General features: G+C 38.6%; 3 protein-coding genes across 10 annotated transcripts; 2 read left to right on the top strand and 1 right to left on the bottom strand.

The window, feature by feature from the left end:
* Positions 1–72: 72 nt before the first annotated feature.
* Positions 73–3,549, bottom strand: c8a (complement component 8, alpha polypeptide). Its single transcript, XM_020939533.2, has 11 exons — positions 3,359–3,549; positions 3,123–3,228; positions 2,896–3,043; positions 2,652–2,799; positions 2,328–2,517; positions 2,065–2,247; positions 1,618–1,858; positions 1,398–1,529; positions 720–877; positions 343–568; positions 73–225 (listed from the first exon to the last, which is right to left on the bottom strand). Exons 1-11 carry the CDS (start codon positions 3,445–3,447, stop codon positions 74–76), a joined length of 1,773 nt encoding a protein of 590 aa, XP_020795192.1. The 5' UTR covers positions 3,448–3,549; the 3' UTR covers position 73.
* A 239-nt stretch (positions 3,550–3,788) lies between these two features.
* Positions 3,789–10,732, top strand: si:ch211-188c16.1 (uncharacterized protein LOC562677 homolog). 7 transcript variants are annotated; one of them, XM_055151838.1, is made up of 20 exons: positions 3,789–3,959; positions 4,424–5,330; positions 5,403–5,591; positions 6,232–6,395; positions 6,474–6,688; positions 7,002–7,114; positions 7,191–7,216; positions 7,290–7,327; positions 7,398–7,442; positions 7,514–7,646; positions 7,714–7,873; positions 7,948–8,065; positions 8,175–8,212; positions 8,695–8,758; positions 8,935–8,972; positions 9,211–9,274; positions 9,678–9,767; positions 9,858–9,871; positions 10,080–10,110; positions 10,394–10,732. In XM_055151838.1, exons 1-20 carry the CDS (start codon positions 3,951–3,953, stop codon positions 10,458–10,460), a joined length of 2,523 nt encoding a protein of 840 aa, XP_055007813.1. In that variant the 5' UTR covers positions 3,789–3,950; the 3' UTR covers positions 10,461–10,732. The 7 variants fall into 7 exon arrangements, with proteins under 7 accessions (XP_055007813.1, XP_055007808.1, XP_055007811.1 ...); XM_055151833.1 differs by having other exon boundaries at positions 6,232–6,688; XM_055151836.1 differs by having other exon boundaries at positions 6,232–6,688; positions 8,701–8,758.
* An 881-nt stretch (positions 10,733–11,613) lies between these two features.
* On the top strand, positions 11,614–24,647 carry LOC110173459 (phospholipid phosphatase 3-like). Of its 2 annotated transcripts, none has more exons than XM_020939465.2 (6): positions 11,614–11,919; positions 17,135–17,289; positions 21,604–21,884; positions 21,964–22,021; positions 22,299–22,475; positions 23,123–24,647. In XM_020939465.2, exons 1-6 carry the CDS (start codon positions 11,784–11,786, stop codon positions 23,249–23,251), a joined length of 936 nt encoding a protein of 311 aa, XP_020795124.1. In that variant the 5' UTR covers positions 11,614–11,783; the 3' UTR covers positions 23,252–24,647. The 2 variants fall into 2 exon arrangements, with proteins under 2 accessions (XP_020795124.1, XP_020795123.1); XM_020939464.2 differs by lacking the exon at positions 17,135–17,289 and adding an exon at positions 18,437–18,594.
* Positions 24,648–24,988: the final 341 nt, after the last annotated feature.

Consider the following 24,988-nt stretch of genomic DNA (forward strand, 5'->3'; position numbering starts at 1 on the left):
AAAAATGAAATATTTAGCGTAGAGCAGCAGAAGGTGTACTAACTTTATTGAAGTGAACTTGTCACAGTGTTCTTTAACACATTCGACTCTGAGAGGAGGAGCCCAAACATCGGGCTCCGCCTTGACTTGGGGGAGGGTTGTTGCAGGTTCTAGAGCGTATTTTTCTGCCCGATGAACAAGCTGTCCATGGACCCCAGCATGACCAAGCCCCATCAGTTCTTCTGTCTGTGCACAGCAAACAACTAAATTCGGCATTTTAAAAACACATTTCTAATACATATTTTAACAGGACAATAACAATATAACTGGTAATATTTGGGATATAGTGAATCCTCCTGTTACCTGTTCGTTTAGTCTTTTCACAGGCCTCTCCTTCATAGCCTGCTCTACATTCACAGGTACAAGAGGTTCCAGACAGGATGGGGAATCCTCTGTGAAGGCAGGGGGCACAGCGACAGGGGTCAAACTCCTGCAGGTACTCATCAAACCCCCTCTCAAGGTTGGCCAAGCGCTGCCCCACATGGTCAACAGAGGTACTGCGACGCACCAGCTCAAAAATGGGCATGACCTGAGAAAGGAAAGAATATTCATAATGGACCCTCTCTATATAAATCTCTATATGAATTAGTGACAGATTATTGCATTTTAAACATTTTGGTTAAAATAGTCAGTGTAGCTCCGCAACAACTCCAAAAGTCTCTCTATAAGTGATGGATTACCTCATAGTCTATAAGAACTGGATGGTATTTGAGTGTTGCACCCCACTTTCTGTATGTGTCAGGATCCTTGATGACCATAACACCCGCAGCTGACACTGTGACACCCCCCTTCACGAGAGAAATGATGTCCTTAATGTCCACTGAATGTCTGTCAGTTTCTAAAACAAAAACATTTCTTCAACATAGGTACACCTGTCATGATAATTACTCTATTGATTTTTCGATAGCCCTGTATGATGACATTTGAGTTTTAGATGCTCCAATAATAATACATTTATTTGACACATTATCACCATCACTGGACAGGAGAGTGCCTTTGGGGACAGGTTGTTGTCCCTGTCCTGCTCCACAGAAATAATCTGGAAGTGGTTTGTCCCACATGCCATATGTCCATGTACAATGAATCCCTACAGCTGATGAATGCAAGAGGACTGACTGCTATGTTACTACGTTTGTTTCCTTGTTGTTGCTGCTGAACTTAAAATTTCCTTCGATAGCAATAAAGCATCTTATAGATAACTGTTTAAGTGTTTCATTGCACTATTTATATGTTGTCAGCCAAAATATGTTTACTTAGAAAATGGTTTAGTATGATTGTCCTACTTCACTTCACTTCTAAGTTTGTTATCGTGACCTAAACATAGATCTTCAAGACACTGCACCTTCACAATCACTCACCTCTTGTACCTTCTCCCATTCTACCACATTTTTGACCATCCACTTTGAGACCTACTTCTCCCATTCCTTTTAAGGGAGCAGCTATGCCAATGGAAGCACCTAAGCAACCTCCAAGCAAATAGCTGTTTAGGACTGTTAACACAAGAGAATAAGCAATAACATGGCGAAGGCTATGTTGAGGAGAAATAGCTTCATAAGTCGTAAAAATAGCCTACTGTACTTGATTTTTCAGTTTTGGTTTTGTTGATGACCACAACATTCTCAAGTGTTCCTCCCATAGTTCCCTCTGTGACGAAATGGGTTCCATAGGTGTGAATGAATCGAGAGTACATCCCATAATCATACACCTCGGGCAGAGCCATCAGATCCAGTAACATGTCCTCGTGAAGCATCAAGCCGCTGCTCCTCATCTTGAAAAGAGCTGTTTGTATTTTAGAAAAAAGACGAACAAATCCAAACTCCTGAAACAAAAGAGATATGTCAAGTCAGTATTAGAGGTGTGAAAGTTCTTACATTATCATCATGGACAATATATCAACTCAGTTTACTAAATAAGTGGATCATTTGTTGAATTTAGTTGCATAATATCTTTTCCTATTGGGTGCCTTTTTGAGACATTTAAAAAATCAAAAGAAATGCATTCATAAATAAAAACATATTCTTTTACCTGTCCCTTATACTGTGTAATGTTGTTGACAAACTGAGTTTCCACACTGGCAGACAGACCCACTTCCACATACATGACACCCACAGAAAAGCCAGCGTTTGCAGAGTTCTCAGTTTTTCTCGCACTCAACAAACTTGCTATGTCCTCGTAGTACTCATGAGTTCCTTCAGATGTAGCCTCAGCCTAGCACAAATTGGCATAACATGTATATGCATATGTATAGACTAGATTGCAAAATGTAACAACTAAAACAATTTTCTCACCACAAATTGGTAAGTATGATAGTTGTAAGGTTTCCTGAAGTTTTTCTCTGCTGAATTGTAGCTCAGCTTCTCACATAAGGCATCATATGTAAATTTGTTCCATTCTCCATTGTAGACATATTCACATGATTCACCAAAATAATGTGGGTCAAGTATAGGGTCTACAAATTCTTCTGTTAAGATGTTATAGCTAAAAGAAAGTGAAAGAGTGAATAACTCAACACACACACACGCGCATATATATATATATATATATATATATATATATATATATATATATATATATATATATATATATATATATATATATATGCATTGCTTTACCCTTGAACGCCATCCTTTGCTCCAGGGATAGACAGCAGAGAAGAACAATAATCCTCTCTTGGATGGCTTTCTGCACAATCATTTTCATCAGAACTGTCACCACAGTCGCTCTCATCATTACAGCGAAGAGACTGACTGATACAACGGCCTGTATGTGAAGTTCAAATACAATGTTAAATGCAAAATTAATAGGTGGATATAGGGTGGGGCTGTTATCTTTCTTGTTACTCCTTGGACCTCCTACCTGAACTGGTGCATGTAAATTTGTCTTCACAGTAGTCTGTCACCATACATGGCTCCTGTGCATCAGGACATCTTTGTTTTTCCCACAGCGTCTCATAGCACTGACCGCCCCCAAACTGTGAGGGCTTCTCCAAGCGTCTAGCTCGAAACTGAGACCAGGATTAGTAAATTTGAAAATAGAGTTAATTTGGATTAATTGTCACACAATCCTACAATGTGACAACTTACAGTTTTGTCTGTGCAAGAGTTACATGGGCTCCAAGATGACCATCTGCCCAGCTTGCAGTTAATGGACTGAGGTGTGCTTGCATCTCTTGTTCTTCTAGATGAACCCCTGTTAAAACCAAAACACAGCTCATTTTATGAATGTTATATGCTTATATTAAGGAGAGACATTCCAAATATATCCTAAATATGCTACAAAGATGTGTGTTGAGATTAGAATATAAAGCCTGTAAAATCACCTGGTATCCGGGGTCCCTTCAGTGTTGAAAACCCTGAGAAAAAATAGAATCATGCATAAGCTCCGAATGAAACAAATAAATAATCGCATCGTGAAAATAACTTCAGACAGAATGACCTATGAAAATAGGCCTAGGAAAATATCTGTGTCCAGGACAGAGGGCTAACGCAATCAGATCAATAAAGTGAATGATTGATCAAGTGTAAACACGCGCTTACAGGAATTCAGACTCGTACTCATCATGAGGAAAGTAATTTCCTAAAGTTGGAAACAAAGATAAGCTTTACGGACCTATAACCATCAGGTCTACCGTGTACTAGGCTACTACTGTGTTTGACTGCCAAGAGTGCAATGCCACTATCCGCCAGGGGCTGGCGCTCCACATCAATATATGTACGGGCACGCTCCCGGGCAGCTCACGTGCACGTACCCGCGGCTGATGGCGGCGGTTTCAAAGCATATGGGTTTTGTCGGTCCAGTTTTAGAAGGAAAAGCATTTGATGAATGTACATGTCCAGTTTGTATCATCAGTGCAAACGCCCGATTTTTTTTCTACGGCAGAATCCGAACAGTGATGAACCAAACGAGTTACAATGGAGGAGGTAAACTCAAACACGCACTCTAGCATTAATCCTAGACTAATAAACAAACTATCTATCCCTGTTAATCTGATTTAAATCTATGCCCTTTTACGAGCTTTGTCGGTCATTGTCAATTCAAGTTTTAAACTAGAGTTGGCTGCTTTGTCTTAATTAATTTTATTTTGTGCGCCATCTGATGAAAGAGAACTAGCAGTCTCTCATGGACACGTTCAATATTAATTGAAGTAACCCACTTACTTACCACTACTTATTTTCTACACCCACAAATTAAAAAAAAAAAAAAACCTGCAGAAGAGAAAGAGGCCAGAACTGTAAAGGTTAACTGGCCAGAAAAAAACTACACAAACGTTTGTAGGCTAACTGTGCTTTGTCTCCCTCTCCTGTCTCTTCAAAACGGCACCATTTTATTTAGTATGAATCAGTATTTAAAAGCCTATGCTGTTTTCTCATGTTTTTCTTTGTAGGAGACATCAATAAACTTCAAAGCATTGAGAGCCAAGTTTCAGGAGGAAGCTCTGATGACTGTGTCTAGAGCCAGCCGACCAGCTGTAGCTGGAAAGCCCAAGCACTTGCCTCCTCCAGGAGGTCATTGCACCTCTATGGTCAGCAATGTCCACATGGCTGTGGACAACATGGCTCCAGTGGTCCCCAGGGTCTTCTTTAGAGATGGACTGAGAACTTCAGGAGGGAAGAGGCCCATTTCATACCCCCCCCGCTCACCTACATCTTACAGTACTAATGGTGACGCTACATCAAGACACTCCCTCAAAGATAGACAGATGCCCCTAGTGCTCCCCATCTTACATAAAGAGATGAAAGCAGATCAGCCATCCAAAAAAGAACATAAACTGGAGGTTGATGGTTTGCAACAAACCAAAAGCAGGAAAAAAGGGTTGCTCCTGCCTTTCAAGTCTAAAACTGCCAAGGCTAGTTCCGAACACGGGGAAGAGCCCACATATGCAGATTTAACTAGTCGACCAGCTAGTGCTCCTGGAGAGCTGCCTTCAGTGGAGCAGACCACAGATGACAGGGCCTCACTCCAGGGCAGTGAGAAGACCAGTGAGTGCACTGTGTCCAGCCCTGACATCACCGTGAGCCCTCCCTCTGCTGAGGCTCATGACTCAGACAGCAGATTGTGCAGCACACTGGACAAGGCCAAGAAGAGGTTCTCCTGTCGACAGGTGATGTCATCCATTAAGCCAAAGAGTAGTTCACCAGAGAGTGCCTCCAAAAGCAGAGTCTCACCCACAAAGAGCACCCACAGCACCACGCTAGAATTACCCGCGCCCCCACCCATATCTCCTCCACTGAACCTCCCCAACTTAATCTATATCTCAGCCAGACCATTTAGTAAAGGCACCACAACATTCAGTAAGTTTCACCATTATCTTTTTATTATAATAATAATGCTGCTTTGAATATTTTATTACATTGTATACCTAGAGTCTCCATTAGAGAAGCACTTTGGTAAGGACAAAGGTACTCGTCCTTTTGCCAGAATTGGTGATCCCCGTCCTACATCTCCTCAAAAGAAGCCTTTACCTGAACCGTGGGCTCTGGGGCCAGAGCCGACAAAGCCCTCCAGGCCTCCGGTGGTCGACCTCAGTAGTTACATGCCACACACATGTCAAGGTGTGTTTATATATCACTGCTGAATATAAGGCTTGCAATATTTTCACAGATGCATGAATCATGAAAAAATTACTTTATTTGGAAAGTGTCTTAATGAAGAGAAACTGTATCAGGAAATGCTATGTATAATTCAAGTTTGTTTTGTTTTAGTGTATGATATTTTACCAAATGTATATCTTAGGAATATTGCAGGGGAGTTTGATATTCATGCACTGTACTGAATCTTTATTATCAATGTTTTACCTAGGGTGCTTTTTCCTTTGTATCAATACCAGTTTATTTTATATGCAAAACTTATAAGATTTGTTAACTTGAGTTCTTCAGACGTTTACTAATTAATTTTTTTTAAAAAATTGAATATTTCCTCTAAAGTCTGAACTCCCCAAACCACCTTTACTGAAAAAGGATGTAGTTTTATCTTAATTAAAAAGACCAAGGCTCATTATTAACTGAACCTCAGTTTTGAGATTACATTTTGCTTAAAATGTACAGACCCAGTTTTGCTATTGCCAAAAATAAGTGAGCATTTCTATAACCAATAATGTAATTTCACAATCACTCATTTTGTTTTATACAATGTAATATGTTACATTATTTCAGCCATTATACGTAAGATCTACTTCAGTTATTTCTTTTTTAGATGTGTCACTGAAGCTGAACCACACAGTGGTACATGAACGGGCACCAGACAATCCCACTACAGTCCCAGTTTTAAATGCTCCTGAGTTTTCTGACTTTGACAATTCTGAGATTGAAACTGCAGAGGAGAATGAAGCTGTGCAAATTGCCACATTAGACCTGAAGGTACCGGACCCACCACTTGATGCCACTGGCTCTTTAGACTTTGCAGAGCCCCACTCTAACTGGTCAGATCTTACACAGAAATCTGAACTAGATCTTGGTAATGCAAATATAAGATCCCCAAATCCACCCATCCTTCCTGAACCAATAAGCCTCAGTGAGTTCTCAGAGATACTGGAACAATGGAGCCAACGCGAGGAGCCCACTATAGGCCCTCCATGCTGCACTAAAGAAGCAGTAGACTGCCACTCCATACCAGAGGACCAGGGGGAACATGGTAACAACTTTGAATTTGGGTAAGTTGGTAGGATCTCTTAAGTTTGGGGTACAAGCTTAAAGGTGTGCAGTGTCATTTTTTTTTTTTTAAAGGGGTCCACTTGTCTACATGGAGATGTTATTGGTCTATCCAAAATTTTCTCTAGTATCACATTAAACTTAACTATCTTTCATTTATTAAAAGGTGTTTTTTGCACAAAAATACTTAATTTTGGTTTAAGTCATCCTGATTTGGTTTGATCTAGATTAGTCATATAAATATTTGATGTATTTAAGTGTCATCACTCAAATACACTGTAATTACCTAATGCCTGATTTAATTGTTTTATTTAGAGTCTATCAACAAGAAATGCATCAGACCATGTGTGACAATGTGTATGAAGATGTGGAAAACATCGGCAAATTCGCATTGAATCAAAGCTCTCACAAACAGAAAGGACTCAAGAGTATGTTTTTTTTTTTTCAAATTTGTTTTCAAAATATACAATATGTTAGACTTTTCAGTTTTTTTATTGTATGCAGATCCTTATGCTGCGAACCACCATGGGGTAAATATTACTTCTGAATTACACAATCACAAAAAGGAAACCAAAATTAACAATGCATTTTTTTTGTATTAAGAAGGAGGAGCCAGGCCACATATTTCAGAGGAATACACGGTCTGTTCTGTATATTTCAGCACAATTTTTTGGCCAAATCAAACTCTTGTCATTTTTTTTCTTTCTGTAGGTATGGTGGAGAGCCTGGTTATTTGTCTCACAGTCAGATCAACAGGTAAAGGACTTTGAAAACATTCGTTTTGAAGACATAATAATTTAGCTTGTTAAAACTTATATTTCTTGTAGTAAGGAATGCCAAAGCCCAAACACTTCTGACTTCAAAGAACAAAAAAAACGTGAAAAACAGCGTCTTGAGAGAGAGAAGAAAGTCCAAAAAGAACGTGAGAAGAAGGAAAATGAAATGAAAAAGAAATTTAAAGTGAGTATTTATTTTGGTTATGAATTTATTTATGGGAAATAATGGGAACTGTTGCAATCTATATTAGGTAACAGGTGCAGAGGAGCCCATGTACCACGCTAAAGTAACTGTAGCAAGTAAAGTCCGCAAAAATGATCTCCCTGTTAAAAGTGGGGACACTGTCAGCATCATCCGCACCACCAACTGCCCCAAAGGGAAATGGCTGGCCCGAGATGCTAACCATAAGTGTGAGTAAAGAATTATTATGACACCAAACCTAGTCAAATAAGAGTTTTGTAACTTGTATTTCTTGTCTTTTTAGATGGCTATATTTCTGTCATGAATGTGGAGCTGAATATAAAAGAGATGTTGGAGCTTGGGAAGAAGGCGCAGGCAGCAGGACGAGGAGGCAACATGGAGCCAGACACCATCAGTATTAGGTCAGTATAGAGTAGATTTCTTTTAGTCTTATTTAATTTATTTTATTTAAGATATTTAATTTAATTTAAGATTTTAAATATACTCACAACATTGCTTTGTTTTTTACAGCTCCTCAAGCCACCCTGTACTGTCAAGCAGCTGTGAGTGCAAGATATGAATTATTCAGTTTGGTGTTTGAATTAAAACCTTGCTCAGTTCATATTTAATCATATTTGTCTAATCATGAATAATTGTCTTTTGATCATTGTTCTAGTTATCTGGTTATGTGCTGGTAACAGCAATAGTGGCTCTAAACCTTTTTTTACACAAAATATTCTTAATCTAGAAGCTTTCTATAATTTTTCTTTATTTAGTTAAAAAAGTCTTTAAAAATTTGATTGTACAGTGGAAATAATCATTTGACTAGTTGACTAATGCTAAAGTACTGATTTGTTGCCACTGAAATAATCATTAGTTGCAGCCTTACTGTTGTTAAAAAAATGGATTGCCCTAATATAATGTAGTGTCACTTCTCTCGTCTGCAGCCGTTCTTTTGTATATTTCTGTGTAATTTGAGGTGGTTGGCCTGCCTCCTATCTCTCATCGCTGTGTGCTCTGGGCTCTGCCAGACTCATGTGTTTTTGCTCAGTTACAGACGATAGTGAGGAATGGCCCTGTGAAGATGAAACCCTGTCTCCCTCCAATGAGAGCCTGTAAGTTTGCAGCTTTGTACTGCGTTCAGTGCTTAAGTAGCTCTTGAATCAATGTTGTCATTCTTTTGCATTGCTTAAAGAGAGTTTCCCCACTTCTTTTCATCAGATTGCCCACATGAAAGATTCTCTTAAATGTATATGTCTGTTTACATTTAGTTTCTGTTTTCTCTACGTAGGAGTTTTCCACAACAGTCTACCCGAATCCCAGAGATGTGTAAGTAAATTCAACATCCGCTTCTTTTTGAAGTGAGCAGCCTTCTGGGTTTGTGCCTGTGGTTGTTTTATGTTCTGGTCGACATGGCAGACTAACAAGGGGCTTTGATCCTGTTAGTTTATCGTTTTACAGTGTACTTTGCTTACTTCCTCCATCCTCTCGGTTTTACATAACTCTGCCTCTGACCCACCTACATCTGTGGATTTCATGTTTTGCTTCATGTTTGTGTTGGTGACAGCATGTAGCCATAATGGCACCCAGTACACCCTGAGCGATGCCAGCCTGGAGGACCAGCACACCCAGTGAGTATCCCACTGGTCTCAAAAGCACAGGATTAAGTTACTGTACAATTATATAAATTTATATTATCAAATGGCAGCTGTGTTCATAGGATTATGGTTCACAGTTGAGACAGAGGTGACTGAATTAGACCTGTCCTGACTTTCTGATCCCAGTAATTAACTTTACTTTATGATATTTGATCAAGAGAGGCAATAGACTTCAATTTTGGAGGAAAGGGCAGCTATAAAGATTGGTGTAAATTTGACTAGATAATACACAAATTTGTCATTTTGGTTCTGTATAATTTCTTATAATTAAACCAAAGCAAAAAACTCATCATTAGTAAAAAAATAAATATTTAATTGTGCATATTGGAATAAATGATTTATGTGGATTGGGGGGATGAATATTAATGTTTTCCAGGACAAGACAAGAGGCACTGCAGAAATTGGCCATTTTCTTTCAGCACAACAAAGAAGAACTAAAGGAAAATGGTGACACAAATGCTACAAGGTACGTTTTCTATACACTGGCACATGACAATAAAAAAAAATACTTTTCAATAAGAGCTCTAATGCTTTTCTAATCCTGTTTCCTCTAAAGCCTGGAGATGCCTAGTAAGTTTAGCTTTTTCTGAATCTCCCCCATGTCACTCTCACTGATAATGTGAACATAAGATAAAAGCCCACCACTTTAAGGCCACTAGAGACCAGCACTGGTTTAGGGTTTGTTTGTTAGCCACTTGTTGCTGGTGACATGTCAGTTGACATAGAACTGAGAGGAGGAAAGATTTTTAAACTTATCTAGTTTTTATCTTTTTAACAGATTTGTGTGACGTTGAGGAGCCACCATTGCCGTAAGTTTGTCCTTATCATTATCAGAGAGGGAAACGTCTGACTTTGATGTGAAGCTGTATGTACAACTCGCCACAATGGACAAAGAAGAGATCAGTATACAAGAATCACCCAATAAGAAGACTGAATTAGCATTTTGTGTGTCATTTTGTAAACAAAAAATCTATTAGTAATTGATAAAGAACACATTAAAATCAAGTTCATCTTTTAACTTAAACCCGTGGGTAATTAAGCTATATAATGTTTTTTGACACTGAACTGATTTTTGATCAAATTCTTTTGCAGTGAACAAGAGATTGACTTCACAGAACTGGAGCTTCTCCCACCACCACCGCTGTACGCAGACATATGATTTTCTCAACAAAAACATTTTGACAGTTGTTTGGTTTGTGTGTTTAAATTATGTAAGAGGTACTAGAATATCACTTTTTTTTTTTTTTTCTGTTGGATCACACCTCAATCACTGATTGGAACATATTATGCACATATATGAAGTATGCATTATGTACAAAGGGCATTGGCATAAAGCGTATTCACCAAATATGTTTGAAAATGGTTAATATATTGTTATTTACGGGTTGTATTTACTTGTAATATCAGTCTAATAAATATGTTTAAATATTATTTGGGACATTATACTTATACTAAGAACACTGAAATGTTTCTAAATGCATTTTAATTGTTAGGTTATTCAAATCTAACTCTTATTCATATACTGCATTTTTGTAATTACATTTTTGAAGAGTAACACAAACCATAACAATACATAGACTATATAAGGGGAAAAAACTTTCTTCAAACTTTAATTTTTGCGCAGTGCACTTAGTCACCACCTATATGTACGCCCATCAGGGCAGCCGTAACTGACCTGTTGGCCTATTGCTTTTTAATTCTTAGCAAAGTCAAATTTCAATATTAACTCAATTAAACTTTTATAAATTCATATGTATACCCTAACCTAGTTTTGAGTTAAAGTTTATAATTAAAGTAAAAGTACCGGTAAAAGATAAATAATGTGCCTTAAATTCAGAATCAAAATAGTAGACCACTTAACAAACAGCCCAATTGCAGTTCAAAATGAAAAGCATTTACTCAGAATACTTGTGGATGGGGTTTGAACACAGTCTATGGTTTTGAAATTACAAGTTAGTGCTTTACTACTGCAAATGGAAACAATAGGCTACCCAACTTTTAAGTACCCACTCTGAAGTATATGTCATCCACACTTTTATCTAAAGGTACAAGATAAACACCACGGCTGAGTGATGTAGCCTGAGAAAGTCCTGCGCAGCATTAGTAGCAGTAGTAGCAGTAGTAGTAGCAGTAGTAGCAGTAGTAGCAGTAGTAGCAGTAGTAGTAGCAGTAGTAGCAGTAGTAGCAGTAGTAGCAGTAGTAGCAGTAGTAGCAGTAGTAGTGCGCTTGTTAATTGAAGTAGGCGGGCCTGGGGCGTGGCCTGGACTCTCACAAGTACGCGCGCGGCTGCAGAATGGTCAGAGAGGTCTGGAGGAACAGCAGGGATAGTCTTTAGTGTTAGAAAGTCTTTGTATTTCACTAACAGACTGCTGACCGCTCCTCATCTGGAGTTGTAATGAATCTGTAGCTTTAACAAATAAACCCATTAGTAGTTTAGCTCGTATTGATTCTGTTCTGCATCGATCCAAACAACGGGTTTTAAATGCAACGCTGCCTGATTTATGAGAAGACGATGGCCGAGACGAAGAACGGCGGGAGTTCACTCAACAATAACAATTGTAAAGACGACAGCCGCAGAAAGTTACTCGTCGGTGTGGACCTGTTCTGTCTGTTTTTAGGTAAGAATCCAATGGCCACTTAAGCTCTCGCAAATGAGTCTTTAATTTATGCAACGGTATCCTATTATCAGTATTATCCCTGTTGCATCATAGGCTAAGATAAACATCATTTGAAATAGGCCTACTAGATTATTGTCTGATTGTCTTTATCTAATCATGTCTTTGTTAACTAATAATGATTATAAGAGAAAGTCTTTCTGAGTAGGTGCACATACCTGCTTTTTTGTTGCAAAGTAAATTGCATTTTAGATATTGGAATGGTGTAAATTTCGATTAGTTACTTTGGATGCAACTGAAAAACTTTGGCTTAACAATTTTTTGGACGATATTGCAGAAATGATAATATTAATATTTATAGCATTAGTGTTATTAAAAAGAGTAGTTGCCTATTAAGTTGTCTGTGTAATCCCTCAGTCATCCAGTTTGCTAAGCCTCTTAAGTTGTATGCGCATAGTTCACAAACAAATTCCAATTTATTGTATGGAAGGATTACAATATTAACCAGTCCAATATAGGTATTTAACTTTGATCCAGAAATGTGCTTAAAAAGAGGAAAATGTCAGGTAAATGGGCCCAGAGGGAATATTATTACTTTTCTGTCCAGCCACACCTGTCCTGTACCTCGATTTCAGCTCATTCTATTTTCCAGAGTACTGCATTCCTCTCCAGCAGGAATTCTCTTGATCTCCACATCTGGCTGAATATGTCTGTGTGGAGCTGTAATTAAGAACAGTGGTGAAAAGGTCAGACTTGCGCTGGATGTTTTGCGTCACATTCAACAACTATTACAGACCAGGCCCAGGGTCGTTCTTTTCAGTGAAGCATGACTCTTACCATAGCAGGAATAAGACTTATTTTTTCACTGGTTATATTACAAGGAAATGAGAAAAAGATGTGTGAACGATTTCAATATACCTAAAGGTGCACTGTGTAACTTGTGACTTGGTGAGGAGTCCAATTCCTGCTAGTCTTCTTGGAGATATTAGTGCTTTCCCTGGAATGTTCCACTGTATGTTCCTCTTCATGACATTAAATTATTCATCTTGCTATTTTTTTTCACTCAAAAATGACTTGAAAAATGTGTTTTCTTAATGTGTGCGGGCTCTCTTCACAAATTACTGACCTTTGACTTGACTTACCTGCTGGCCTTCATGGAGATAAATCAGAAAAGTGACATAGTGCACTTTAATTCAGTGAAATCTGTTTTTACTCTCCACTTCTGCTTCTCTAATCATTTCTGCTCTATTTTGAGCATGGGAAACGTATTCATGATTTGTGGTTAGGAGTCTTTTCTTTCCAGTAGCTATTAGATGCAGGGAAAACTACATGTGCGCATGCTTTCCACTACATGTGCGCTTGTCAACAAACCCACAGTGTGTTTCAGGCCATGTGGTTTACAGCACTGACCACAGGAGGAAATGGGGGCAGAGTAGTCATCAGCCCCCCGCGCTTCTCTCACTGCGATTACCCCTCTGAGCTCCTGGGAATCTACTTGTCCCGCCCACCCCCTGTATACTCAGAAGATCATTGGACATCTTCTTGTAATATGCAAAATAGAAGCAAATTGTTAAATATATTCCAGATTTCATTTTAAAGGCTGATGCCCATAAAATATATTTGGTCTCCTTGTAATAATAACATTGCTGACTATGGAGTTCAACAGTGAGTGACCACCCACTCCCAGGCTCCCAAACAAAATTTCCCATTCATTTTTCTCATAGACTTCTAGAAAAAAAATGTTTAATACAAATCTGAAAGCTTACTCGGGGCTAATCAACCATGTGGTAACTAATGACAACAACGTATTATTTTATTTCTGAAACATTTAGCAGAATCTTGCATTTTAAACAACCTTTTTGGACTTAAAACACCTGCGTTATGGATATTAGTCAGCAGCACATAGCTGGTTAGCCTCTATGATGTCTTTGAACTCTTAATATTTAAATTTTTTAAGTCCATAGGAAATCTATAGGAAAAATGAATGGAAAATTTACTTCCATAACGTGAACGAGCAGTCATTGTTGAGCTTCATTGGTGCAATACTTTTATTTCCGATGTAATTCCTTTATTGCACAGAAATGTCCTTATTTTTTCACAGTGTTCAAAGATGAGTCACCAGTAAACTATAATTTACTGATCTATTGGCAATAGGTTTTTTGTTTTCAGATTTACAGACTGTGCAGATTTATTTCCTGATATCATTACTAGACATAAAAAAAAATGGTAGCATACTAATAACCTGTTAACGAGCAAATGAAAACATGTTGCTAGTGTCAGGCAGCAAACTGCTCAAATATAGAAAATAACTCTCACATGTCCAAGACAACAATAATATTTGTGTTACTATAGACCTACAGACCTTTTTAGATGTCTTGCTTTGCACTCAGGTCAGTGTGACAGCTGCAGGTCTAGGGGGTCTACTGCCCTGAGTAAAAACATTGGCATCTGTGTATACACTACATTACACTGCTGGACAGTGAAATTCTACAAGTGGAAAATGTGCCTGTTTATTTTAGCTGCAGTCACACTTTTACCTGTTTTGGCTAATGCGATCCCAAATATAGTGGGATTTTAATACAACATGAGTTATGCTTGTTAGTTTCCATAAACAACGTAGCAATGGAACTGGTAACGCATAAAACACATAAAGCTTAGGAAACTTACATCAGGCCATTACATCAGTTCCATGTTCATATCATAGGTTTCCATAAGTCTGCTACAAAAATATAGTTTTACATGTTTCGACTCTTTGCCAGACCAATCAAATTATCACATTTCTTGCCATTCCAATGCATTTGGTGGGAGAGTGAACAATTGGACTAAGTAAGCAGTTATGTACAACTGAACTTTGGTGTGGACAATGCTCTGTAGGGCTGGGTAGGAAAAAAGTACTACTGGTATGACCATGAGTACCAAAAAATGATCAAAAAATAGGTTCAAGTAGTGGTAGCTGAAGACAAATGGAAAGGTACCTACTGTATGACGTGACCAGTCTAATTACTTCTAGACTCATGTAGGACTCATGTAGGTTCAGTACTACTCTGTGGTCCTAGAGATCTTGTTAAGATAATGCAAAACACAGCCTCACTCCTGCTGATGCTGTTATTGTTGGCCTGACCAAAAGCCCGTTTGCGTTGTTTCACAGAGTCTTTCAAAGCAAAGAAGAAAGCAGCTACAGGAGGGAAAGTCCCAGGACAACATCCCCAGTGCTGAGGCTGCACCGTTAAGACGAGTGATGAGGTCAGGCGGGTCCAGAGCGGAAAATGATTTGACAGATCTTCTGGAAAACAGGAGTTGACAGAAAACAAAATTAAAACAAAACTACTGTACTATACCATCTGGAACTAATGTAAACTGGATCCAAACAGTGTTCAGGAGGGTTTTCATTGCCCAGATGTTACTAACTGATACTAAAACTATTATCAAAACCAGATACTCGTTTAAAAAAGTATTAATGAAATATACCAAAAATATCACATAAATAGAAGACATTTTTACCTTTCCTGGATAGTTTAGTTTTATCTAGCTGATATCAGAACTAGTGATATTAAAGAAACGAGTGATATTTTTGTTGACAGTTACGGTATATTGCATAAAAACTATATCCTTGTGATATCAGATATATTGAGCATTTTCGTTAGTATCGCAATCTTTCCAAGTTTCCAAGTTTGTATCATAATGAGTTGACTACACTAACTGCTAGTGACTGTGATGTTGTGACTTGTCTGAGTATTTACTCCATAACTAGGACTAGAACTCTTTGATATTAGATCTAGGGGGTCCTTTTTCATGTTGAGATTGAAGTGATGCCTTTGCAGAGGTCTCTGAGTCCTCTTTGTGCTGTATTGGACTCTGGATATAACATTTTGCACAGTCGGCTTTTTTCTTATGTCCTAACACTGTTTTAGTCCAACTTCAGTAGTCAATACATCACGTATGAGACCTCATGTTTTATGTTGTCTGTGAGGCCAGGTTAAGATCACTTCAGTGTATTTTATTATCTGGGAGCTCAAATCTCTGCTTTCTCCCACAGACTAAAAACTAGACAGAGATTTGTTTGAACAGAAAGAGTGAAAATGTTATTATGCTGAAATGAGGGAAAGGCCAAGGTTCCCATAAGGCAGTGGGGATTAAGACAGCAACCCGAGCTCAACCCCAGCTGGGCATTCAAAGCCAAGTCAGCTGCACATATTGTGAAAGTGCTCAATAACGCTGCTGACATTCTGGTTCACCTTCAGTTAATCTCACCACTGACCTCAAGACCTGGGACTTTTTGTGTCTAAAATGCAAGAAACTGTGGTCCACTTTGTTTTCCTTTTGTGTGTGGAACTCCAAAATCATTCACAGAGACTTGAAAGTACAGAAGTTAAATGGTGCTTTTGAAGTGACATGCCTGGTGTGCTTTGCAAATTCTGCCAGCGATTTGAAGGCTCTCCTGGGGATACCACGATCACATTTCAAAGTCCCCAATTGGAGCCTTTAGTAAATAAGAGGAAATAATGTTGCCCATTTTGGCTGATGTCTCTGTGCACACCCTTTTGCGCTTTTGTCAAAGAGATGAAAAAGATCTGCTTGGCACTTTTAAGTCCTGAAAAAGCTAAATTGATCAGACACACGTATTCCCAAAGTGACTGTTTGAAGTGTGCTTAGAGCATAATGGGACTGGCAAAGGAATATGGTAGTGTTCCTTATCATCACTGGGGAATACTTTGTGGGCTTACCTATTGAAATGCTAGGATTGCAGTAAGTGACTTGCGGTTTTATATTTGTTTTTGTAGGTACACCAATAGCCCATCGCACAATGGTAAAGTTAGAGTTCAGAACTATAGATTTCGAATCTTTCTGTAAGGGTTTTCACACTTTCTGTAAGGGTTGTAATACTTAAACCATTTCTGAAAGTTCCAAAATTACATTTATCTGTCTGATACACCAGGAAGACCAACTCACAGTGAAAAAAAATACATTATTGTCTTGTACTTACACTTGTGTACACAGTGATGAAGAGGCTTCACAGAAGAATGTACAGAATCCACAACATCTTTCCTGAATATTTGCGCAAACTCAAATATTGAGTTTTTTTTTTTTTTTGGTTGGTTTTTCATCTAACACTCTTTTGACCCTTCACCTGAATGTAGGTAACACTTGGAGTTTGCTGGTAATGTATCTTGTGTCTCCTCTGGCACTGAAGTTGTTTGTTTATCTTTGTACCATGCAGTGCTGCTTGTGGCTGTGTTTTTGCACAAGTGGCCCTTCCCGCCTTACCAGCGAGGATTCTTCTGTGGTGATGGCAGCATCAGCCTGCCCTATAAGAGCAGCACTGTGTCCACCAAAGTGCTGGCGGCCGTGGGCGTGTCTGTGCCTGTGGCCTCAGTAAGTCATGCCTGGGGACCCCGGAGAATGACCAGGGAACAGTCCAGTGCTCTCCTCCACACATCACTTTCTCCCATACATCACTTTCTTATACATCACTTTCTCCCATACATCACACGGTCCACTGGGGACACTTCAAAAGACCTGACGGGTTACACTGCCCCTTCTCTGAGGCGCTGCCCTGCTCCGATGAGCCTCATTCACTGTAAATAATGACCACTGCCAATGCACCAATTCCACCATGTGACTTTCATAAAAGACACTCAGTTATTTTCCTCACAGCTGATATATTTGATATAGTGATCATTTTAATAATATACAGCTATGAATTGAACATATTTGTGAAAGTATTAAATACGCATATAAATTGATTAATAAAGCAAAACAACAGTGTGTTTATCAAGGTAGGAGTGGGCGATTTGCCAAAAGGAAAAAAAAAGAGAAAAATGATATCATGATTTTTAGAAACAAAGCCATGATTTTAATTTTACCACAATTCATTGAGTATCTGTTAAACTCCATTAAGGGGTAACTAAAGCTGTCTGCAGCTTCTTAGAGTTCATACTTCTCTGTGATTGGTTAAATCCTCCTGTCACTAACTCAGACCATGGTGGAAGCTGATCAAGCAAAGAGTCAGTGGGGAAAAGTGACAGCTACTTTAAACAGAAATAAAGTGAATCACAATATGACAATATTATTAAAATTGTATATTATCAAAGGATCAGATCACAATTAGAGTTTATTGCTATATTGCCCAGCCCTGTCAAGGTCCAAGAAATTGGCATAAGCATTACATTATATACATTCAATATTCCAGCTAACTAAATTGGAATTTCATTTCCAAAATGTCCATGCTTTGTGGTCAATAACTTTAAACAGGCTCCATATCACACTGAGAGCTAAATAAAACAGCACTGTAGATAAGTCCCAGATAAAAGCTGTAAATGTGTGGAGTTGGTCTCAGATGTTCCCTGGTCATCCTGCATGTCCCTGTGACCTCAGTAAATTGTGTGTCATTAACCCAGCACCTCCATCTCTCCCCCCATCACCCCCTCCCCTCCCTGTTTCTCCATCACCACCTCTCCCCCCATCACCCCTCTCTCTCCCTCTGTCCTCTCTTTGCTTCTCATGCTTCACCACCCTGTAGCTGGCCTGCCTTTCTTGGTCATTGAAACCAGCGCGGTGCAGCCTTACCGTAGAGGGTTTTACTGCGATGACGAGTCCATCAAATACCCGGCCAAAAAGGGAGACACCATAAGTGACGGTGTGCTCAGTGCTGCCGGTATTCTTATCACCATCCTGTCTGTAAGTCACTCCTCCTCACGCTAATGCCATTGTCACAGCCTTCACCTTCACCTCTGGCACGTACTCACCATTTTCTGTTCACCCACAATCAAATGACTCATTCTTTATTACCTGTTATGTATCGGTAAGTATTTTTCTATGCACAAATACAAAATATTCTAACAAAAATTATAGTTTAACTGAATTAAACAGATTTCAAATTGTAGCCAAGTTTAGAATACAGTAATTCTAAGAGTCAATTCATAATGAACAAATTGTTTAATAAGAATGATTCATAGTAACTACTTAATTAATACTCTAACCATGACTTACTTATTAAGTAGTTACTGCATTTGAACCATTCTTAATAAACTATTTGTCCATAATGAATTAATTCTCCATGCTTTATTAAGGATGTCAATTGTGTAGTTATCTTAAAGTTATTTTAAATGAGTGGCTTAGTCAATGCATCTAATGGGACAAATTGTGCCTGAATTAAAAGAATGTTAGAATGATCTTAACATTCAAAAATATTTAAGATGCATCTGATACATTTAATGCAACTATTCCCTTTTTCTTGTCAGAATTTACAAATATTGCAAATTAGTATAGATTTTCTTCTTTTACCCAATGTTTTTGAGATGTGTTGTCATTATTTAAAATGTATTCGCCACAAGCCATCATTTTAAATCTACTGAAAGCTGGCCACATTAGTTAAGTCCTGTTCTCCAATACATGACAGCCTCCTGATCTCTATGGTCACATTGGCTGTCATAGTGAGAGGGCTCCCTGTCCCTGTATGTAATTATGGTTGATGCAATGGCTCTTTGGTCAAATAGGAGTGGAGCTGTGGTAAAGCGTCAAACAGGAGGACTTTGCCAGACATGTCACTTTACTGTTAGACTATGACTCAACAGCCCTTTAATCCTGCATGACCTTATAATCTGTGAACATGGAAACCTTATCGCTACATTTGCTCCTATTCATCAGAAAAGTTCACCACAGAGCCAGTTTTACAATATTAAGAGAAAATACAAGGCTTTTGTATAGACTACTCCTACACGCCTATACACTCTTATGATCTCATCATAAAATCCTCCCTGTTTGAATCAATATAAACTGGGCAGTGTCTGATTTGCACTTATTACAGGTTTCTAATGTGCAGCCCTTTGCTACACCCTCTATCAATAAATGTGTGTTGTTAAAATGTCAAACGCACAAAGAGAACCAGATGTGTCTAGCTCTACCATGAAATCAAGCGGCCGTACGGAGCCGGCTCTCAAGGCCAGGATGGTGGAAAACTATCGCCGTGCTAGACCTCCTCTGGGGTTATCCCTCATTCTGCAAAGTGTTTCCGAGAATCATTTCTGCGCCCCTCACAAGAATGTCCGATGAAACCAAGATAGAGTTGAAAACAGCCAGACATCCCTTGTGAAATCGGAGCAATTCAAGAGACATGAAAAACATTGTGCCCCCGACGTGCGCCTGCTACAGTCTGGCCCCAAGAATGTGGCCAGCTCAGCATTTTTACTGATCAAATCCAGAAATTCATACTCCCTTTAGTTTAGCCATGTTCATTTTCATTGTCAGATCTGAAATTCTTTTTATTAGTTCAGTAACAGTTTTTGGAGTGATGATTTCACTATTTCATACAATTGTGTCAGTGTGCTCCTTTATACTCCTTGTATAGATAAACACATCTGATGTAAACCCTACCATGCACATAATGTCTATGCAAATCACTGCACTATAGGCAGGTGATGCTTTACTGTGTGGAACTATGCAATAGTATTTTATGAAAAATAAAATCATTTTGAACTGAGTGCCACAACACATCTCAACATGTTGGGACAGGAGAAAACAAAAGATTGGAAATGGCCACAGAAAATATAAAGAGAAGTGAGTGTAAGGAGCATTAAAGAGAAAGTTTATTTCATTGTTATTATATGCTTATGATTTCCAGGTTCTCAGTTAACACTAGAGATTATTTACAGATATGACTCAGTACTGAAAGTCACGCCAAGGACCATAAAACACTAGAAATGAAAATGCAAGTTAAATTGTGCCGCCAAACCTCTTCAGTTTTCAAATGACAGTTCTCTCCTAAATTGGGAACCATGACACTGAGTTACACAAAAAACAAAATAAATGGACTGCACATTCCTTCACATTCCCCCCTCACTGTTTTGCACACTGCCATTTGTGAGTGTGGACAACAAGAGGACTGGGGGTTGGGTTTGGGCATTTTGGAGCTGGAACAGCTGTTATGAGTTACTGCTCGACACCTCCCCCTCTGAAGAGTGCAGACCATGTCAATCGCTGAGTTTAGTCTGTGGTTTATTTACACACTCACACTAAACTATACAGACTGGACAGTTTGGGTTCCCTCCCACGTCGTTTCACTGTTTTCTCTCATACAAAGACATGGAAAATACAGACATCAAGGAACTCACTTCACAAGAAAAAACTATGATTATTCTAGTTTTGTGTTTTTAAACTTAAATGTTTAGAAGTCAAATGACCTCTATTTTGGCTCCAGTGGTTTTTACATGGAAAACAAATGATCCATGACACAATCAACTGAAACAAGAATATACAAAACACTTAAGCCTTTAGTTCACTCTAATCTAATTCAAAATGTTTGTATCAATATTAATTATGGCTTATTATAGGACTGCAATAATTAATTGGAATCATCATGAGTAGTCACCTATTAACCATTACCAAAATAACTTATTTTATCTGGTTTAGTTTTATACAGGCCCTATACAGGACTCAAAAGACCTTTTTATAACAAAGATGAGTGCATTATTAAATCAATCAAAATGTCAAAAAAGAAACAATTTCATATCATTTTCTAGCAGCCTTTCATATACATTCTCATTTTATTTGGGTAAAAATCTCAATTGTAAATAAGAAATAATTGCAAGTTAGTTGAATACCAGAATAATGGTTATTTGCAGCCCTAGTTTTGTATGAAGTGTTGTTCAGCCCAAACGTTGTCACTGACATGTCTGTTGTTTCATACAGATTATCATTGGGGAGAGCTACAGGATCTACTTCCTGCATGAAGGCTCCAAGTCTTTTGTGGCAAACCCGTACATCTCAGCGCTGTACAAACAGGTGGGCGTGTTCATCTTTGGCTGCGCCATCAGTCAGTCCTTCACCGACATTGCCAAAGTGTCTGTGGGGCGCATGAGGCCGCACTTCCTGGACGTGTGCAAACCAGACTTCAGCACTATCAATTGCTCCCTGGGATACATCACGGAGTACCAGTGCCAGGGGCCAGAGAGTAAAGTACAAGAGGCCAGGTACAAAACTACTTTTCATAATGTTTTTTACTTGCCACTGTTTAAGGGGCTGTTCTGAATTTATGCTTTGTTTCTTCAGGAAGTCTTTCTTCTCTGGACATGCATCATTCTCTATGTACACCATGCTCTATCTAGTGGTAAGTTCTGACATAGTAAATTAAACACATTAATTTATTTCAGTGACTTCATAACAGATATCACACAAAGAGGCCCACGGCTTACTCTTTTCATGGGTTAGGATGAAGTTAGTTCATGGGTGTCAGATCCCTATCTCCTAGCACTTTTGAAATATTTAGTTTTAAACTTTTGACTTTTTTGTCACTCTGAAATTTATGGATTGTCACCACAGACCATTCATACTATGTCAAAACAATATAAACATAATGTTCATAACCCAATTGCGTGCATTTACAGTTTTACCTGCAGTCCCGTTTCACCTGGCATGGAGCTCGCCTGCTGCGCCCTCTGACCCAGTTCACCCTGATCATGATGTCCTTCTACACAGGCCTGTCCCGAGTGTCTGACCACAAGCACCACCCCACAGACGTACTGGCTGGATTCATACAAGGAGCCCTCGTGGCATACTGCATTGTAAGTACTCAATCATGGGAAGTGTGTAGGGTGTATATGATTTAGGGGCTTGGCGATATGCAAAATAATGAACAGCTTTCTTTGAGCCAGATCATGGCTCAAGTTATTATCTTTTTTATTTCCTAGAAGAGCTAAATGCATGTGCTTCGTCTGAAATTTCACACTTGCAATTGACTAGATTCACCTGTCACTCACTCAGAGCACTGCTGAGACTGATCAATAAGAGGTCTTTCTTTGAGCATAGAACTGCATTCAGGAGAAAACTTGGCGTTCTCTAGAGATTATGGCTAAATCCAAAAACCAAGTACAACTTCAATACAAACTCATCCACAAACTTCTTTTACTACATAGTTACATTTTTGCAGTACCCTTTTTGTACTTCAATAAGTGTTCAAACAAAGCTTCATTCGTGTAATTTTTACTCATATTTAAACAGCTTGTTGGGCCAAAAAAAATATCGGCGTCTGCTGGAGATGTATGGCCGATACCTGATACTCTAAAAAGGGCAAATATCGATCTATCTCTAGCGATTTTATCATAATGGCATACTGTCACAGGAAGGAAATCACACTTTATTTTTGTAGAACCATATTGCCAAGCTCTAATGTTATATATTATTTGTAATACTATTTTCTTCTTTCTTGTAGGTGTTTTACGTTTCAGACCTGTTTAAACCAAAAGGCAGACGGTCTACTGTGACACCTTTGCCAGTGAAAAAGGACATAGTTCCTCCTCCTGACATCAGAGAAAGAAGTAACCCTCTTATAATGGCATGAAAGGATGAAGGCAACTCGACGTGTGCCATTTATAATCACTACTAAACTTGTGAACTTTAAAACCTCTCAGAGACACATTTTTATACAAATAATTACACAACCCAAGACCATGGGGGTGGACTCATCTTATGGTTCCGTTTTCGAGAATCTCTGGTAAGGTCAGGCCATGGAAAAAGCAGCTGTGAACGAAGCTATGCCTGTTTAATTACATGCATACGATTTTCTGCCACTTTTATTACTGTGCAACAAAAATCATGAACAACAACTTCCTTTATTTTAGGAAGGATCTGAAACTTTTACAAATGTATTTTAGCAAACCTCAGTACTGTGTCACCACTTGAATGACCTGAAGTGAAGCTTTTGATAAGCTTTATAATAGTTTGAGTTCTATTTTGTCTCGTTTATGTAGTCTAATGTACATTGGTTACAGTATTGGTGCATAGGTTACAGTGGATATAAGAGCGAGTATTTTGGGGTGGGCCTCTTTCTGCTGGTTAGGACGAGTCCCCACTGAGCCATTTAATGAAATGTCAGTCTGTTTTAAGTAGCAGGCAGTGTCCCAATGTTAGACCACAATAAGGATTTGTATTGTATTTGTGTGAGTCCTGTGTGTTTAATGTCTGTGTATAACCTGACCAGCCAGAGTACAGTTACTGGTATAAATCAAGGCACTGATTCACTTATAACCTACACAAACAATTTGGCTACTTTCACACTCCTCTTGGTTTGGTCCCAGTAGAGTAGGTTTAGTCTTCATATCGTCCTCATTTAGTTTAGTCCAATTTTGAAATCTTGATTTAAGATGTGGTCCCATGGCAATGGATGTTGGAACATCAGTTTGCAAATGTTTTCCTCATATATCAGTGTTTATTCTGTATGTTTCCAGCATAAATCTATTAAAAAAAGAAAACAAGAACTAAAAATAATCCTACTTTAGATAATCAGATTATGGCAGCTTTAATAGTTGTTCAGTATGCCCAGATTTTTTACTCCTATCCAAATTAGAGAGACGAGCAATATCATTTGAATATTTAGAAATGGACTGTTCAGCCATAGAATTTAAGAACCACTGACAGATATGAAAGCCCTACCCAAAGGCAGTTTTGAAAATCTTTCCATCGCCCCAACCAGCAACAGTACTGTACATTCTGGATGCTATAAACCATGTTCTTGTACTTTATATTTGTGTGTAAATACATTTTGACTAGACCTGTGTATTTGTCATTGTGCTGCTTTATCACTATTCAGATGGGCATCATTATTTTGAAATAAAACACCACACAGTTTTGGTACATTATGGTTTTAAAGTTGTATTTTTATAAAGGTGTCAAATGTACTAAAGGTGTATGATGCTTGAAGTTCTTAATAAATGAATAAAATATGGAATCAAAGTATACTGTGAGAGTTAAGTGCTTTTTTGGCAATGATTTAGTGCCAGAGATGTAGAGATCTGGGCGTGGGACGATGGGGTACTTCCATGCGTGGCTTCCTGGGGGGAAATGGTGAACATTCCTGGCTTCAACCCTTCTCTTTGACGGCCCTCTGGAATAATACAGACTACAGCACACTGGTAGAGCGCATTCACATATGAAAATACTTTACTAACTTGGCTAAAAGTGAAATTTCTTATCCTTACATATTTCTCTGCTTTGTTGACTCCCAGACTTTTAAATCGTTGTGTAGTTAGCGCACAGGATACTTTTCATTTGGAGACAAGGCTGTGCTAAAATAACAATA

The sequence above is a fragment of the Boleophthalmus pectinirostris genome, unplaced genomic scaffold, assembly GCF_026225935.1.
Source record: "Boleophthalmus pectinirostris isolate CB_2022bp ecotype Guang Dong unplaced genomic scaffold, ASM2622593v1 HiC_scaffold_16, whole genome shotgun sequence".
In the NCBI taxonomy this organism is placed as follows: Eukaryota; Metazoa; Chordata; class Actinopteri; order Gobiiformes; family Gobiidae; genus Boleophthalmus; species Boleophthalmus pectinirostris.